The sequence below is a fragment of the Cataglyphis hispanica genome, chromosome 5 (genome assembly GCF_021464435.1).
Source record: "Cataglyphis hispanica isolate Lineage 1 chromosome 5, ULB_Chis1_1.0, whole genome shotgun sequence".
Classification (NCBI taxonomy): domain Eukaryota; kingdom Metazoa; phylum Arthropoda; class Insecta; order Hymenoptera; family Formicidae; genus Cataglyphis; species Cataglyphis hispanica.
In genome coordinates, this window is record NC_065958.1 from 4,882,501 (window position 1) to 4,902,797 (window position 20,297).

General features: G+C 28.4%; 1 protein-coding gene across 3 annotated transcripts in view; it reads right to left on the reverse strand.

Moving 5' to 3' along the window:
- The window catches only part of LOC126849484 (pyruvate carboxylase, mitochondrial), a 19,987-nt gene extending 895 nt beyond the window's left edge, over nucleotides 1-19,092 (reverse strand). Inside the window, exons 1-15 of one of the 3 annotated variants that reach the window (XM_050591361.1) lie at nucleotides 18,951-19,092; nucleotides 11,369-11,694; nucleotides 11,125-11,268; nucleotides 9,678-9,997; nucleotides 9,411-9,561; nucleotides 8,048-8,259; nucleotides 7,122-7,324; nucleotides 6,573-6,834; nucleotides 5,786-6,104; nucleotides 4,438-4,488; nucleotides 3,126-3,593; nucleotides 2,571-2,960; nucleotides 1,845-2,280; nucleotides 1,345-1,741; nucleotides 1-1,073 (exon numbers count right to left, since the gene is read on the reverse strand). The exon at nucleotides 1-1,073 is cut by the window's left edge and continues 895 nt beyond it. In XM_050591361.1, the coding sequence (XP_050447318.1) occupies nucleotides 825-1,073; nucleotides 1,345-1,741; nucleotides 1,845-2,280; nucleotides 2,571-2,960; nucleotides 3,126-3,593; nucleotides 4,438-4,488; nucleotides 5,786-6,104; nucleotides 6,573-6,834; nucleotides 7,122-7,324; nucleotides 8,048-8,259; nucleotides 9,411-9,561; nucleotides 9,678-9,997; nucleotides 11,125-11,257 (3,591 nt within the window). In that variant the 5' untranslated portion in view covers nucleotides 11,258-11,268; nucleotides 11,369-11,694; nucleotides 18,951-19,092 and the 3' untranslated portion in view covers nucleotides 1-824. Of the gene's footprint in view, nucleotides 1,074-1,344; nucleotides 1,742-1,844; nucleotides 2,281-2,570; nucleotides 2,961-3,125; nucleotides 3,594-4,437; nucleotides 4,489-5,785; nucleotides 6,105-6,572; nucleotides 6,835-7,121; nucleotides 7,325-8,047; nucleotides 8,260-9,410; nucleotides 9,620-9,677; nucleotides 9,998-11,124; nucleotides 11,695-18,950 lie in introns of those variants that run through there. The other 2 variants (XM_050591362.1, XM_050591363.1) reach the window with 2 other exon arrangements.
- Between the last annotated feature and the right edge of the window lie 1,205 nt (nucleotides 19,093-20,297).

Consider the following 20,297-nt stretch of genomic DNA (forward strand, 5'->3'; position numbering starts at 1 on the left):
ATTGTTCATCATAAAAACAAAAAAGGTTAATCTCGCCAATGTAATCGATTTATACAAAAGCGTATTTGAATATTGATCGGTGAAAAATAATTGAGCTCAATAAGTTTTTTATAAAAATATAATTTTTACAATCATTTTCTTTCTTTTTTTTTTAAGTATATCGATGTTATTTCAAATTGATCGCAATTATATTTTTATTAAAAATCTATATATATATATATATATATATATATATATATATATATATAATACTTCTGTTTATATTTTAAAATATATAAAAAGAATATATATATAATATACAATATTTTCAATTTTTGTATAATCGAATGTCAAATTTGTCACAAGCGCTCATCAATTGCTTATTTTATATAAATCCTTGAAAAAACAAATTATTGGAATATTTGATAGTATTATTATTGAATTTTTTAAGTTCCTAAGAGAGTAAATTTTTTTAAATGAATGCTTTATATCTGGTATTAATTGATGTCTCTTAGGCAGCTTCATTCGATTGTATCACATTAATCATATTGGCATGCATTTGTTTCGTATGCACAAATTATATGCACAGAATATTTGAATTATATTCTAAAATAAAACAGTACATTTTTTTTAAATGAAGACAAATTTGGAAAAATAATTTTGTTTACATGAAATTTTGTTTAATTATTTGATTAGTCGTATGGCGAAGATTTCGTATGATAAAGATTTTACTTTCCGTACGCATTATCGAAGCAAACAATTTGCAACAGTTTTTACAATAAATATTTCATATCATTTTTGTGCGAAGGAGTTACCTTGCAAGAACATTTCATCAATATGAGAGTTTATTCGAATGTTAAGATAAGATCTTCTCCTTCAAGTCTCATACCCAAATTGATGTCAAGGCTCTTGATTTTTCCTGCTCTTGGCGCCTGTACGACCATCTCCATCTTCATAGCGGATAATACGACTAGTGGTGCACCTTTTTCCACGGTATCACCTACTTTTATCCTGATATCGATTACTTCACCGGGCATCGGCGCTCCTACCTGATTGTTGTCGCCTTTTATCGCTTTTGGATGCACATGAAGTTCCTGCATAGGGAATAAAAAATTCATGTTGCACTTTGTTTAAAATTGATATTCATTCAATCTTAATTTAAACTTGCCGTTTTATTTTAATTTTCATTCTGATCTCATTTCGCAGTGATAATTTTATTTTAATTTATTATTTTTATTTTATTTTAATTATTAATACTCTAATTATTATTTAATTTTAATTTTTTTTATTTTAATTATGATTTAATTGAAGTATTCTGATAGGCTGACGATATATAAAATAGTATCGAATTTTGTAAGCCTTTACCTTGACAGCCTCTTTATCCTTGATAAATACAGATCTTAGCTGGCCATTCATTTCGAAGAATACTTCGCGTTCACCATTCTTTGTGAGATCCTCGGCAACCGCCAGAGTTTTGATACTGAGAGTTTTGCCCTTCTCAATTGTGACATCAAATATTTCGCCCACTTTAGGTCCCGTAAGGAAGATTCTGGTCTCTAATTTATCTACCGGACCAAATTGTTCTCTGAAACTCAAGTAGTCCTTTGTTACTTTAGGATAAAGTGCGGCCGACATGACGTCCTCTTCGGTGATGTGTGGATGAGATTCTTGCAGCTCTTTCTTCAAGGCAACGAAATCGAGCGGTGCCAAACTCGCACCTGGTCTACCTTGCACGCGTGGCATGTCCTTGAGAACTTTCGACCTGAATGCATTACGAATGGAAGTTAAATTCAATGAAAAATTACTTAAAAATATTGCTTTTGATGCTATACATGCATTACATTTGTATGCGAGATATCTCTTACCTTAATGGCTCAGGGAATCCTCCATAAGGTTCACCTATAGCGCCCTGAAGAAACTCGACCACCGATTTAGGAAACGATAATTCTTCGGCTCTCTTCAGTACATCATCGGCCGTCAGCTTATTTTGAACCATAAATTGCGCTAAATCACCGACAACCTTAGAGCTTGGCGTGACTTTAATGATATCACCGAGCAAGAGATTAGCATGCCTATACGCTTTCTTCACGTCTTCGAAGAATTCGCCTAGACCGAGCGAGTAAGCTTGGAATTGTAAATTTGTGTACTGTCCACCGGGAATTTCATTGAGATAAACATCCGCGTTTCCAGATTTCATCGTTGTTGTGCATTCGAAGGGTGCATAGAGTGTTCTCGTTTGTTCCCAATATGCGGAATATTCCGAGACATCAGAGAGATCTAGTTTTGTGTCAATGTCTGTTCCTATCATGATATTAATTAAAAATTTTATTAATTTTAATTTCAATTTCAATAATTCTATATAATATATATATATATATATATATATATATATATATATATATATATAATATTGCGATTTTTATTATTAGTAAATTTACAGCGACAATTTAAATAACGAGTATAATTAATGCTATTTCATCAGTTTTTAAATTTAAAATTAAATAAAAATTGTTATCTAAATATAAATAAGTTAAACGAAAAGTTATCTTAGAAATTAATAAAAAATAAAAATTGTCTTTTTAACTATATACCCTGAAGAGAAGCAACAATAGCGCCCATAGAAGGTTGACTAGTCATGCCGGACATGCTATCAATGGCAACGTCCACAACATCGGCACCGCTCTTTGCACAAGCTAACATGGAGGCCACTCCTGCTCCAGCGGTATCATGCGTGTGTATATGCAAAGGTATATCCGGATGCTTCTGTCTGATCGCGTCAATCAGCATCTCGGCTGCTCTTGGTTTGAGTAATCCGGCCATATCTTTAATCGCCAGGACATGAGTGCCCGCTTTGACCAATTCATCCGTCAAATCGGTATAATATTTCAAGTTATACTTCGTACGACTTGGGTCGCTCACATCGCCCGTATAAGAAATTGCCGCTTCAACGATACCTCCGGCTTTTCCGGCGGCTTCCATACCTGAAGAGAAACTCGAATTCAATAAAGAAATTTTTATGAGAAAACATTCTGACATAGATCAGCTTTGTAAAATATAAATAGTAAATTAGAGTAAAGAAGAATATTTATTTTGAGAACTTGTTTTATTATCAAGTCACGTTATAATTAAGTTTTGTTTAAACTCACCAACGATAAGATTTGGCAAATAATTGAGTGAGTCGAATACTCTGAAGATATCCATGCCGGTCTTCACAGCCAATTCACAGAACTTGAAGACCACATTGTCAGGGTAATTTGTGTATCCAACAGCATTAGCGCCTCTTAACAACATTTGAAACGGGATATTGGGAATGGCCTTGCGCATGTCCTCCAACCGTTCCCAAGGACACTCATGAAGGAACCTCAAGGCTACATCAAAAGTCGCACCACCCCAGTTCTCCAACGAATAGAGGCTGTTAAATTTGTGCGCAACGAATGGAGAGATCGTTAGCAGATCGTGCGATCGCACGCGAGTTGCCAGAAGGGATTGATGCGCATCGCGGAATGTAGTATCCATTAAAAGAAGACCTTTGTGCTGTCTAATAGCTTTGGCGAAGGCTTCTGGACCTTGCTGCTTATAAATTTGACGGAATCCTTTTGGAGGATCCAAAACATCTGGAAAAAAGCGCGGAAGAAGATCAGTTTAAAGCTTGGGAAAAAAATGGATCGTTATTTAATACGTGCTGTTGTTAATAAGCGCGAAAAAATATTTCTAAGAAGCGGTAAGCTACAACATTTATCACGCATCAAAATAAATAAAATGGAATCAATAAAAAATAAATTATTTATAAAGTAGATAGGTTTATAATTATTAATTTAGTATTGAATTATATAAAATATTTTAAATATTTTTTTATAAATATTTAAAGCATCTTTTTTCTGATTTATAAATATTAATTATCTGTATTGATTATTTTTTATTGACTCTTTTTGCAATTATATGCACAAAGATTTTGAACGTGTGCGTGAAAATCTTCATTAAATATTATTGTATATAAGATTGTTAAGCATATTTTTTGTATTCGAAGAATGCTTCACAAAACTTAAAATAAAAAGATATTTTACAAAGCAAATGTAGAATATTTAAAAACGAACGTAGCATATTTACAAATTAATATTGTTATGAACTAATTAGTGAATTCATGTTTTAATATGTTGTAGCAATATATTTATATTATTATTAATAGCATTTATTAGCATGATTTATTTCTTATTACTTATCCAGTATTTTAAATTCTGTAATTAAACAAATTTGATAAAAAATAAAGTAATTAAATTTCAATAAATATAATTTTGCCAATCTCAAAAAAAAGAACAAATAAAAAAATACGCAAAATTTTGCTTTATTATACTATACCTATGTTGAGTTTATCTTCTTAATCTGCACAATACTGGATTTTAACATAATATAAGCTAAGAAAAAAAGTATGTAATACTGCATATAATACTGTAACCATACCTGATACATCGGGATCATTGGTCTCTTCTGCAGCTGCAAGCTTAGCAAAGTCTAAAAATTGCCAAACAAAAAAAATAAAAGCATGCTATAAACAATGCAGTGTGTATGAGAAGGAAATTAATATATCTAAAATTGTAAGTCACTATGTGTAAAACTATGATGATAAATCTTCAAATAATCGAAGATATCACGATTTATTTTAAAATTTGTTCTATTTGTAAACGCTATGACATTTTAATTATCAATACGTTTTTCTCTTAATTATGCATAGAATGAGATATTGAAAATTATTGACGAATAATATTAATCACTAACGAGATAAAAACAGCATGCTTTATTTTTATTATTATTATTATTTTTTTATGTTGCTTATGTAATGATAATAAGTAGAGACACATATGAGTATGTTTTGTGATCCCATTTACAAATTCGCACAGTGTGCAGTGCTTAATGCGGCGCGGTGCAGTAATCACGCTTGAATTTAAAGACAAGAACATACCAGGAATGAACATAAAAATCTTTAGTATAACATTTTAATCGAGTGCTCCTGTAAACCCAGCAAAAAAAGCAGAAACGGATTGTTATTAATAAGCAAAAAGGATGTTTATTATTTCTTTTCTAAATATTATATTGTATTATATTGTATTATAATATTTGTGTTATCGTTTGCTTTCATTAAAAAAAATAAAAGTATATTGATAAAAAATTAATTAAAAAAATGTTAATACGTTATATTATATTAAATTTGATATTTGTAAGTTGATAAAAATATTAGAGAGAGTGAATCATTATATATCAGAAAACGTAATATATGATGAGAATATAAAACTATTTTTATATAAATTTTTTTATTTATTTGTTAATAAATTGAAAAGTATTAGGATTATAACGCTTTGAAAATGTCATATTTTTAGTGATCTTTAAATTTAAAACTTAATCTATGTTAGCAACGTTCATATCAATGTTAATCAATTTGCTCAAAGAATTAATAGACATCCCATTTACATAAAGAAATTAAAAAACAAAAAAAAAATACAACCCCTGATTAGCTGATCCACGCATGAAGGCACATCTTCTGTACGCCTCTGTTCTAATTACTGCTAATAATTTCGTCACATAATGTGAATCAAATGTTTATAAGACCAAAATTTATAATAAGGGTTCGGATTCAATCTATCGAATGCTCTATGGTTATATCTTAAGAAGTGTACACTTTAAATGGGAATCGCATTACTGAGATGCAATATATATATCATTTGGATATAAATTCAAAAGTAATATTTGGGATCTTTTAGTCGGCATAATTCCAGATTATTACTATTATATTCATTAATAACCGCTCATATACCTAGAGCAATCTGTGGAATGTGCGGTTTGATGTCCGCCGGCTTCAGCTGAGTAGCTAATGGTGTGCTCGGGCCGTTTACTAGAACCGAACCGAGATAATTTAGCAATTTTTGCGCTCGATTCTGGCTTGGCTGGAACTGAAAAAGCTGAGGATGCTCGTCGATGAAATATGTATCGATGATACCGTTAAGGAACTTTTGATTCTCCAAAACATTTAATAGAAAAGGGATATTTGTCTTTACTCCGCGCACGCGGAACTCGCGGAGAGCTCGATTCATTTTGGCGCAGGATGATTGAAGATCACCAGCGTGGGCGATTACCTGAGGAAAAATAAAAGATATTAATATGTTTTGAATATAAGATCTTTTTGCACTCACATATGCATTTTGCGGAGAACGGCTTTCAAATAAAAATTTTTCATATAAGTATATTTGGAAATTTTGCAAAAAAAAATGATAAAGAGAGAAATATCATGTACCATTTAAAATATTGTAAAACTATTCAGGTGATAAAAATTAGTTGATCTGTATTATGCAATATTGATAAAATAAAAAATCAAATTATTAAAATATGTATAAAAATATTTGATATTGTGAACTATCTATTAGAATAAGTTTTATAAGTTTTATTTAAAAAATAATATTTTATTTTAATTATTTTAACAGGCAGTAATTTCATAAAGTATCTTTAGACAAAACATTTGTGTGTGGTTTGTTATTAAAAATATCTTAAAGATATTTGATAACATATTGCAATAATAATCATTATTTTATATTCGTTAATCCTACCTTAACGAGAAGTGAATCATAAAATGGCGAGATTATAGCTCCGGCAAACGCGGAAGCTCCGTCCAATCGAATGCCCATGCCTTCACCAGAACGAAAGACTTCTATTCTTCCGGTATCTGGTTGAAAGTTCTTAGCTGGATCTTCCGTAGTCACTCGGCATTGGATCGCGAATCCTTGAGGCTTAATTTTTTCTTGTGTCATACCGAGCTCGGGTAATGTCATGCCTTCGGCGATTCGAATTTGAGATTGCACAAGATCGATTCTAAAAAAGTAAAGACGATATAAATAACATAACATAATTGACATTTATGCAAAGCAAATGAATATATCTAATATTACAATTATACATACATATTAATATTATTATTGTATATTTTAATATTACAGTAATATTACAATTATATATAACACACACAATTTTTTAAATGTTATAATTATATATTTAATTATTAAAAAAATAGAAGGGAAGAATGACAATTGAAAGAGAGGTTCAAATTGAATGTAAAAAATGTGAAAAGAGATATGTATTTTTTATATCTGACTCATTACCCGGTTATTTCCTCGGTTACTGTATGTTCAACTTGTAATCTTGCGTTGACTTCAATGAAATAAAAATTTCCGGATTCGTCGACCAAAAATTCCACGGTACCGGCATTCGAATAACCAACGTGTCTTGCCAATTTAACTGCATATTCGGTCATCTTATCACGAATCTTGGTTGATAATGATGGAGCTGGCGCGATCTCGACTACCTGTAAATTTTACGAGAAAGTGTTTTCATAAGTCGAAAATGAAATCGGACGTCGCATTTTGTTAAACCGAGTTATTAATTTGGAAACTACTTGATCTATAATATGTACTTGCTATTATAATCATGAATCTTGTGTAATTGCGTCATTGTCCTTGTTTTGAACAAGATAGTCACAGAGAATATAAGTTCTTGCCTTTTGTATTCAGGCATCCTTGAGGAAACTTTGTAAAAAAATTCATCTACTCCTAATCTGTTCACAGGAGAAAATTGCTAACTCGAGGCAATATATTACGACAGCTTGAGCGATAATAATTTCAAAACATATCTTGCATAATATTTTATGTATTTCCTATATTTTTTAAAAATGTTTTTAATAGTCGAATAACCTTGCTCTGTTTTAAATAATAATTAGTTAACTTACATAGAACTGCGTTGATAAAATATCTGAATCTCATGTTTTTAAAGTCATTATTCGTATTATTAGATTTATTTATAATTTATATTACTGTGAATATACAAAGTTTTTAATTGACTAAATATACAAAGACAAATAAATATTCTTTAAAATAAGAATAAAAAGCTATATATATGTGTTTTTTTATATAGAAGAATAACAAACACTGCCGAAAATATTGCGACAGCAGTGCTCATTGCAATGCTCACAATAATGCTTAAATAATTAATTATTACACGCGTTAAATTAAGTTTACTTTAATCAGTTTACCTTTTGGTGACGACGCTGCACAGAACAGTCGCGTTCATATAAATGCACGACATTGCCAGCATTATCTCCGAGTAATTGAACTTCAATATGACGTGGTCTCTCGATGAATTTCTCGATGAACATCGCGCCATTTCCGAAAGCAGCCGCGGCTTCTGAAGATGCACGATCAAACATCTCACGGACCTCTTCCATTTGTCTTACGACTCTCATACCTAAATAATAATAAAATTTTTAAGAATGTCACATGTTCAACATAAATATACTTAAAAAAGTTAAAAAAATATATTTTATAAAATTCATTTCTTAAAATATAGATCAAAGCTTCTTTTCTAATTATCTTTAATATTATATCCGTTTTATTTAACTTTGTGTAAAAATTGTAAGGGAAATTTCTCATCAACGATGATCTTAATTAGGAAAAAAAAAGAACATTTTTAAGCTTTAAGCTAACACTTACAACATATTTTTATTTAAAAAAAAATTTTATGCATTTTATGTAACATATTTAAATATCTATACCTATTATCAGTCAAATACTACTTGTTTTTCTTCTATTATGAATGCCAATTTATCGTATTGTGCCATTAAACAATCTGTCGTAACATATTTTGTGTGAAAATAAATTTTTCATTATTCAATAAGGAATGAACGCGTTTTCCATACACTTATACATTATAACGAAAAGTACATTTTTTTATTTATGTGATTTACATATGTACTATACATTCTTATGTCTTAATTATATCTTTGATAGAAATACGTATTGCTTTATGGTTAATTTGTTTTTATTTTTCAAATAAATTCACATATTAATAATTTTAATGAAAAATTATCAAATAATCTTTTTTTAAATAAATCTGATATGGTAAATCAAATAATGCCAAAACATCGAATTATTTTTAAATTAACAATTTAAAAAAAAAAACATTTTAGCAGGAAAAAACTTTATTGCTAGCTTAAAGCGATATATTACGACAGCTTGAGTATTAATAATTTTAAAACGTATTTTGCATAATATTCTATGTATTTCCTGTAGTCTCTCTTCAAAATGCTTTTAGTGATCGAATAATCTTGTCTCGTTTTCATAAAATAAGAGTTAACATAACTTACATAAGCACCATTAATTTTGATGAAGTATAAGGCGTTATTTACTTGAGTTATTTAAGATTTAAGATTTAATCAATTTATTAAGACTTACATTTTTATCTTAAAATCTGAAGTATAATCAAGATTTTAAGAAATCTTGAAAAAAATCTTACAAATTATTTTATAAAAATATAAGTATTTTTTTATATTTATTTATTATATTTATTTAGACAAAAGCAGAATAATTAGTGAAGAAAGATTGATATATTAAACCTACCTCGTCCTCCTCCTCCGTATGCTGCCTTAAAGATTACCGGAAGCCCATGTTTCATACAGAACTCTATCGCCTCGTCGGAAGTCGTTACCGGTCCGTCCGTTCCTGGAACGATGGGAACTCCAGCCTCAATCGCGGCTTGTCTAGCAGCCACCTATCGATTGGATGTATATACCATACTTTTGACTTCTGGCTCAAGAATTTTTGGAGAACTACGAGTATTTGGAGAATCAATGATATGGAATGTTATGGAATTAAGGATTAAAATACCTTATCTCCCATTTGCTGAACGACTTTAGGACGAGGTCCGATGAATCTGATACCAGCATCAGTCACTGCTTGAGCAAAATCCGATCTCTCCGAAAGGAATCCATAACCGGGATGTATGGCGTCGATGTTGTTTTCCATGGCAATTTGAATGATCTCGGGGATGTTCAGGTAAGCTTGAACAGGAGGTAATCCTTTGCCTACTAAATAACCTTCGTCTGCTTTTTGCCGATGCATTTGCATCTTATCTTGTTCTGAATAAATCGCCACGGAGCGAATACCGAGTTCCGTGCAGGCACGAAACACGCGAATGGCGATTTCGCCTGTAACATTATTAAAATTATGCATTAAAATTTCAAATATAATTGTAAGAAGTCGGATATACAAAGGAGAAAGTTTATACGTTTTATTTTTTTAATGATCTCGTAGTATTTCTACGATAATGATAAGTAGAAATGAATAAATAATAATTAAATCAAATATTAATAATTTTTTTGGGATAGTAAAATATATCACTTTTTCTTGTGTGAAATTCAACACGCGGAGTTCACGTGTTGATAGGGATTAATTAAACGGAGTATCTAGCAATGCTAGATAGTTCGTTTAATTAACTGCCTCTCTAGTTTTAAATCATTTCATGCTGGTTCTACATCAAGAATAACGCTGTTACACATCTTGATTAATTACGTAACCTTGTTCTACAAAAATGAGCAAGTTCCTAACAACTTTCATTAACTTGTCGATAGTATTCGAGCAATATACCGTGCAAACATTACTTACACTTTTATTTAGGAAGCGTAATAATTTTTTTTTTCTTATTTACAGTACTAAATACTAATAAGTTTATAGTGATTATTATAACAATTATGTAATTAGAACATAGCAATGCACATCATGAAAATATAATAAAATAAAAACAGATTTAAATTTTATAAATTTTGTAGATCATTTATATTTATGCTAAATGTAAATATATGAATGATTGTAGACATTGCCATAAACAAATATGTTAATGAGTCTGTGATCGAGAATAATTTTGTAATAACGCATGTGATACAAATCTTATCAGTTTTTTAGACGCAAAATAAGTTTCTTCTTAAGATCTTTCAAAATCTGTTCACATATATAAGTCATTATTTAAATAGTTTTATAGATAAATACAGAGCAGATTAATATGGCACAATTTGATATTTTAGAAGATGAAAATCATGCAAAATTTCATAATGTGTATAGAAACAAGACAGAAAGATTACTATTAAAAATTTTTATAACTTTGTGCGTATATACATAATTCAACCATATCAAACATATTTTTTTAGTTTATTTAAGAAAATTTATATTCTAAATTAAAAAAAAAAAAAAAACAAATTAACAAACCTTATAATTTTTGATACTTTCTATTTAAAAAAAATGCTTAATTTCTTTTTATTAAGAATTAGTGACAATTTACCTCGATTGGCGACGAGGACACTTCTGATTGGTTTGTATTCTACATCTGCGGCGAAGTATCTTGTAGCAATCTTCCATATTTGTAAAGCACTTCTATGTTTGTTCAACGATTGATGAGCGCGTATGGAATGCATTTTGTCGGTCGCTGTATTTTCGTTAAAATCACAATATTACCACTATTTTGATACTTTAATTTGAATATCGTATAAAATTAAAAAACGAATTTAGTTATCTAATTATTTTACCCTCGCATAGATTATTTTCTTATAGATATTTAGGCCGCTTTAAATATTTGTGACTAGTATTTGCGTTTTAAAGCTGTTTCCTTCCGCGCGCGTGTGTTTCGTTTCACGTTCAAGCTCAAACTCGACAAATGATCTTCGTTTGGTCGCGATAACTATGTTTTCGGTAGTTATCGATAAGAACAGAATTTCCAGTTTATCGGAAAATGTTAACATTCGTCTCACGCGACAATCCTCATTAGGCACTAAAACGTCACTTTTTATTCCTTAAAATAAGATATCACTTATCTGTTGATCTGTTGATGTTCTGCCAACTATTTCTGGTATTTCTGAAACAGACAAATGACTTTCTTTAAATATAGTTATGTGTGTATATGTGTATATGTATACATATATTTTTAACTTTTATAATTATGACAGCTAAATATAATTTGTAACTTTTATCTTGTTTTTATTTGTACATTAATAAATTACACTCTCTTGTATGTAGATTATAATTTTTTACAGATTATATTTAAAACAATAGTATACCCTTTGCATATACGATAATAGGTGATTTCGCTTCAGGTTAACTTTACCTTGTATAATTGATTAGAATTCATTTGAAGTGAGATTTATCTAACTTTTTTATTTTATTATAATTTTTTTTCTATATATATCTTTGAATTAAAATGCCATTTTTTTTAAAGAGGAAATTATTTTGTTACAGGAAATAGATATTGTATTGTGATAGAAAGTAATATATCTTATTTTTTATATACTTCTTGAAGAAATCAATTTACTCTAATTTCTTATTAAATAATATTTTATTTGAAAAATTTATTTTGTTATTTTATATAAATTAAAATATTGAGAAAGTTTCTGACAAAAAAGAAACAATATAAAACAATGTTAACAAAACATCGCACTATGCATTATCGCACTATAGCAATATACAGAAGATTGTCTTCAAATTAGATCATTGACGCATTGTGGCTGACATTGAGCGTAATGTTGCACCGAATGAATTGCAAGCGCAAATCTGAATTAGCGTGTTAGTGTAGTTTAGTTTATCATCGTACGATATGGCATTTATTGATTCATATTTTTGACGCACCAACTGCTATAACATGATATAGTCACGTGTAATTGATTCACGTTACTTGAACGTGAAGGAAATGCGCAGTGCAGAGACATTCTCGCGAAAATTTTATGCTTTGCAATAAATAAACAGATGCAATTGAAAATGACATATCGAAAACAAAATGGATAATGATTGTGCGCATAACAGAGAATAATAAAAAATATGTTCGATGTTATGATATATTTATTGTGTTTATAGCCTCAAAAAAAAAAAATTAATATTGATAGAATGAATTTCACATATAGAAAGAAATTATGAAAGAAAATTATTTTAGATAAAATTTTATATAAGTATAACATTAAACATAAAATTTTCTTATGAATGTTTGGGATAAATTTAGTGTTAATACAATGCTTTTTATGACGATGATTATATGCGCTCTATCTAAAGCGGCATGATCAATGGTCAATGACCATTCAATAAGTTATCAATTTAATAGTGCTAAATCGTTCTAGTGACGCAATATTGTTTTATGGTTTTGACATAAAAATATATATTTGTTTGAAACTTTTCTCATGAATAAAAGAATTTTTGTTATATAATTAAGTTATATAATTTTTAAACCTATTTTATTAATAACATAAAATATTTGTTTATGATATGTAGAATATGTTAAAACATATCAATGCAAATAAAAGAGCATGGCAGTAAATTGGCTAAATTAATTTAAAAGAGCAAATATAACAATTTGTATTTTGTTAATCTACATATATCATGAACTTTCGCTAACACACTATTGCGTTTACATAAAAAGATATAAATATATCTCGTGCAAAAAAATCATTTTAAGTGAATATAAATTGAGAAGTTGTTTGCACGCGATGCAACACAATATAAATTTGCGACATAATTAGAAGTTGGCGAGGTGAAAAGCCATCATGAATAAACTGTAAACTAAATGCTACGATAGCGAAATTTAAAACTGGAATAGAATTATATTTTAATGCTATTTTCATGATCGTTAAAGTAATTGAACAAGCAATAAAGTTATTGAATTATATTTAAAAAAATAATATTAAATCTCGATATATTTCTTTTATTTAAAAAAAATTATTTAATATATTAGAGAGATATTTTATTTAAAATTTAATTTAATTGATTACTTTTTCTGTTTTAATATAACGTTTTATATATAGATTTAAAAATACATATATTAAATAGATTAATATTAATTACATATATCTGTAACATTAAATAAATTAGTATTGTTTTGGGATAAGTATCATATATATTATAAAACATATATTTTTTTATATGTAGAATATGTAGATAATCGATATTATCTATTAATGCGGTAACCACAAGAAAATCAAGATGTATGTTCATATCTTCAGACAACAGTGATTCATATGTATTAAATCCTTTGCCTGATATGCATAACAAGCGATAAGAGAATAATTGGCGCCTTTTGTAATACTGGAATTACTGGAAAAATCACATGTCACCGATAAGAAGTACTTTTGTATATCAATATACATGGAACTAATATATTCCGTTCACGATTTACAAAACATATGTATGCCGTAAGAACGTATGTCAGTCGACAATATAACATATTATTACATAAAATAAGATTGCCTTTTATATATAATATATATTATATATAATATTATTCACAGACAATATGAAAATTGCATAATATGAATTATAAAATTTGTTGAACGGAAGATATTTCTATTTGAATTTTATCAGAATTTCTATCTGATTTCGTATTCATGACATGTTCTTCTAACAGTCACTGTTAAATGTAATCCTGTAATCAACCTTCTGAAATTTTATTGTACTCTTTTGATCGAAAAATCGTGTCTACGAATTTTCACAAGATTGTGTGTCTATATATACAATTTTGCTCGATCTCAAAACTTCCAATCGCCGTAATGAACTGTCAATGACAAAATCGAGACATCTATAATATTAATCGCGTGAACTATTCACCTCTCATTCGCCAAACACGTGTTTCTGTGTCCTCAATTTCTTTCGTTTTTCTTTAGTACCCGTAAATGATGTAATGCAATTTTTTTTTCAAAAATGTAACTGATACTCGCATGCACACTTTGAGCATTTGCAATTATTTTATATTGCATTACGATAAGACATTAGAATTAAAGTTAATAATTTAGACTAAATAAGATAAAATAAAAACATAATATGGTCTGTGTATTTGTGATAAGAGAAACTTGACAAAATTAATATATATTATATAAAATATTATAGATGAAAATAAGAATATATTCGAAAATGTAATATTATAAAAATTGAAATATGGAATGATTTCCTATATAATGATTATTAGAAAAATTTTTAAGATTTTTATATTACATGTTTTGGCAGTGCATATATAATAAAATAATATTTATTATAGTATGTTTCTTTGTTGACCATTACTAAATATTCTCAAAATTTCAAAGAAAAAATATATTATAATTATTTTTCTATTCATATGTCATACCATAGTTATTTTATGAAAACATTTTATAATTTGTACAAATCATATTTTATCATATCCGTGGCGTAATGATTGTTATGGTCAAAACTTACATGAAGTTGACCTTGTAACTGAATTAACACATTTAATTGAATTCTAAACATTAAAAAATGTACACATATAATGTGTATTTACACTTATACAAACTTAGAAAGAAAGAGTGAATATTTTTAGAGAAGATAATCACATATTAGCTAATCCGAATTTACAAAACAAGTATTTTATTCTTTATATAATTAAATTATTTTTGCTAATAACTATAATGTAAAGGCACACACAATATTTATATAATTTTATATTTACTTTTTGATCCTCTTCATTTTAATATTTTATGAAAGAAAAATATTTTAACTGTCTTATTTATTCCCTCTTTGACTACTTATAAAGAATGTTTCGAACATTTTCACTTTCTTCTTTGTTCACTTTTTAGATCACTTATATTATTATTTATTTATATAATAATAAAGAAAATAAAATGGAATTAATTGTTATATGAATCTAATTATAGATCACGGTGAAGATCTAACTGAAGACCTAAAATTGGATTGATTAGTCTGATACTTGTTTTCTATGTATGTAATTAATTGTACGATTGCGATTCAATCAGACGATAGATCTATGATTGGCTTTATTTTCACCAATCAATCTTTTAAGGTTTGGATGTGCAGATTGAGTTGATAATTGAGAGTTTCTGTATGTATTAACTGTTGCTCGTACATTGTTTTTATACATACAAAACATAGATTTTGTACTTATTTATTGTTATCGATTGTTCCATTGAACTTTTATCATCATGGATTATACAAGTTTAGATCACATAACGCCTACATAATTGCATAATAAAACAATAACTTAATATAATTAAGCTATTTGATCAAAACCGATAATAAATACTCTCATCACTGATAACATTATGTATTATTAAGAAACATTTTTATTTATTACGCATATAGAACAATGTAAAATATTTTCGCGGCAGGGGAGAGGTATATTGATCCATAGTAATGACAGCACCGTAGCGTCAGAAACAGCTGATCCGCTATCTATTATATACATAACATAGGTCTGGCATTTTCATACGTATAATTGTTTGTAAAATATAAGCACATTTGATACGCAAATAGAACATGATTAATAGTAAACGTGTGTCATGACAACTGTCTAATTTATTCAATTAACTTAACGATGTGATTTAATCAAATTAAAAATAAATTAAACATAGAGTGTCTTTTTATTATAAAGTGTTAAATAAATAATATTTATTATAAAGTGTCAAAAACAAAATAATGGTGAATGATACATATAGTAAAGTCAAATATGAAGGGATTATTTTCACATCAGCGATCAATATTTAGTTGTGTCATCATTAACTTCATCTACGCAAGAAAATATTTTTATCGACATAGTTTAGAACTGCATGATAAAGAAATATGACGCACAATGGATAATCGCAATGGATGAGAACAAGTAAAAATAGAATGCGCTGCAGAAAAATCATTAGAGTTCATTGGCATCATTTCTTGGCAACTTTTAGAAGAATGATATATATTATAATAAGAGTGGGTCACATATACATACACACACACGTACACACACAATATGTACGCTGGAGCTATATTGATCCCTTGTGATAAAAACTTTGTATAGAGAATCTACTGATATTTATTATCTAGATCTTTATTATTTTAATATATGTATATATACTTTAAGTAGAGAAAATAAAAATGATCGTAGAGAAGATCTGTCTTTGCTTCTATCTTTAAAGTTAAAAGAAATATATGATAAATAAATATGTTAAAAAACGAAAAAAATAAAGTACATAATAGAAAAAAAGATCATAAAAGAGAGACAAATAATCAGCTTAAAACAGGAGGACAAAGTTCATGATAGATAGCGCTGCGTAAACAAAATATTATGACAGTGAAGTATTGCGAGGGAGAATGAGATAGAAAAATATCAAGCAGTCTCGCGCATAGGACACGCTACGCACGTGCTATCTACAATTTACACATTGCATCACAGTCGTGCGCACGCGAATGAATCTCGAAATGCACCGTAATAAAGGTTACGCGGTCAAAGTAGCGTCTAGTAGTCTGCCTTGATCTACCTGAATCACTCATTGTGATCATTAAAAAAATGGAAAATAATGATACTGACTGTGCCGTATGTGAGCGTTTAATCTAGTATGTGATTATATATGTGATTTTCTCAGGGACAAAGAACTCTAACTCTATAATCCATAATGGTTAAACTAACTGTTGAAGAAAATTAAAAAAATGTTTACACAATCTAAAGTTAATGTAACGAGGAAAGTATATACGTAATTTAAGACTTGTGATTTTACTCGAATTACATATAGTGTCATGAGACAGTTAGACAAATATATTTAGCACTAGATAGATGAGGCAGCTATCAATATATGTGTATGTATATCTGCTATAAATTTTGAAAAAAGGATTAAACCTAATAAAAAATAATTATTTTGCAATTTTTTTTATATACATTTTTTTACGTATTGTTTTTATGTTTTTATGTATTTGCGTTATATGAATTTTTCTAATATTTTTATTTATATATACTCTTAACAATAATTTTGCACACTATTTATTATTATTTTATTTATCTTTATCAAGTATTATATCGATATCTGAATGACTCAATTTTTATTATATAAATGCAAGACAAATATATTATATGTATATTAATGGGAACTGGTTATGTAAATTGCCTCAGTCTCAGTATTACGTATGATTATATGCAGCAATGTGTGTTTTTTTTTTTTTTTATTATGTTTGGTTTCTTCGAAGTTGCTACGTCTTGATCACTCAAAAAAATTCAATTTTTAGTTTCAATTTTAACGATAAGAATGTAGCTCTGATTGTTTTTTTGATAATACTATTTAATATTAAAGAGCGCAACCTTTGATCTTGTTTTACTGCGAACGAAAAATTTGCAATCACTTATTATGAGAAAATTTCTACGACTTTATTCAAATTGTAAAACATTTGTGTAAGTATGTAAATGACATAACTGCCAAAAGCTTAAAGCCAAGATATTTATATGCGTGTGCGCGCGCAAAGAATTATTTGCTATTATATATAATAGTTTTTAAACTCTCAAGAGAGTTAAACATTTTATTCTTTGTTTTTACATAATAAAGTTAATTATAAATTAAATATATATATATATAATAATAAATTCAAACATATAACCTTGAACATTAGAAAGTAAACTCGAAAAAAAATGTTAGTGAACTATAAGATGTGTAGAAATATAGGCACAAGTGTACACACACATGACTTCTTACATGATTTAAATTCAAAGCTGATATTTTTATTTGTTAAAGTTTAAAAATTTAAGAGTGTTTTTTTAATTTATATTAAATTTATATATATATATATATATATATATATATATATTTATTTATTTATATTTATATTATTAACAGAAAACACAATATATAAAATACTATTTTTTTCTCCACAAAATTTTGCCATCGGTTAAATTATCAATTCTATCAACATTATCAAACAATATTTAAAATATTAGATTTATTTTATAATTATATTATTTGTATACTTTGTGAATATTGAGAATATCGAGAACTCATCAGTCACTAATTAAATATTTTATAACAGATTATGTAAGAGCATGTCCACACAAAAATGATAAGAATATATCATTCTTATCATGTTTGATTTATTTATGCGACATTAATAAAGTAACCACAAGGAAAAATTCATCACGTAATTGGTCGGGAAACGAATTTTCCTCATTGTGAAACAACGTATATAACACTTTTCCGCACATTTGCCAAATACCATTCACTACTCGTGTGCACTCCAAATTCTTAGAGCGATTACACTCCAATTTAGATAAACACGTACGTTAAAAAGGTATCCAAATATCAACGATATATCGGTCAAGGTGATCATGCGGACAAATCTGTCGACTTCAGTCAGATTTCGTATACTTACTGTATCACACGCCGGAGACAGGATTGGCCAGACTCAGTCCGGTTGAAGTCTAAGCCACACTGAACACTGAACGATCTTCCCGGCACACGCGCTCGACGTCTACAGAAATAGAGGTGGTATTGGTAGTCGAACTTGCGCTTTGCCTCGTACAGAATCTGTTTACTATAACGAGTGTGCTGCTGCCATCTCTCCGATGCAAATGCTCGCCGAGCTTTTCTGATTATTTCCTGCGCGACGAGATTATCACTGTTGATTAACATGATAAAATTGAATTTTTTTTTTAAATACTTTTTTTATATTTTTATTTTGACATGAAGAAAATATATATTATTACGCTTTGAAAAAAGAAAAAAAAATTAAGTAGAAAATGTAGTTAACAAGTCAGACAAAAAAAGAGGGATATTCCAATAAATAAAAATAATTGACAAATTGGAAATATCAAAATTTTTAAACGATGTTGAAATTTAAATAAGGCACAATAAAATTGACAGAAACCTAAATGTGAGATGATAGTTTATGTAGATCTTTGTTGGCTGTTATTCATTTGATGATTATGATTATTATTTTGAAGAAATACAATTATTTAAATCCGAACTGCTAGGAAAAATATATAAAATATTTTTTTTTAGATTGTAGTATAGATTTTTAAATAATTACATTTTAAGATTTGCAAAACACTAATGCAATTTTAGATAAAATATTACCTAAGTTTTAACAACAAAGTTGCTGAAATTCATATCAATAATGCAGCATTGTTTCTCAACGTTTTATTTGTTCGTGTACACTTATAGGCCCTAATTAGGCGTGAGCTAGTCCATTCCCAACTTGAATTAACAATTCAATTCTTCATAATAAACGGATCACATTCGGTAAGCCCTATCGTGATTCTCGAGATATATGTGTAGGATCGAAACATCTGATAGGATTATGGCGAGATAACACACATGTGCGGTTTAAGTACTTGATTCTGCTATGAAAAATCATATTTTGTTTAATATTTGTCAGCATAAGTATATTTAAATGCAATAACAAGTCTGTAGTTTCTATTTCTTTTTTTAATAAATAAAGCTTTCGTTATTGTTTATCATTGAAATAGTTTCCAATATAAGTTTGTATATGAATTTTAACGTCAATTAATCGATTGTTTACATTATCCGCCGTATTCTTAACAGATACTTCGAGTCGTACATACAATAATAATAATATATGTACACAAAATTGATTGGCTTAGCTAAGCTAGCTAATGTGAATAGACCGTGTAACGCGGTCCGTACAACGTGTAATCCCGCAACATACAGCCCTTAATCTTGTAAAATGCGTCAATATAATCATCACTTGATTAACAAG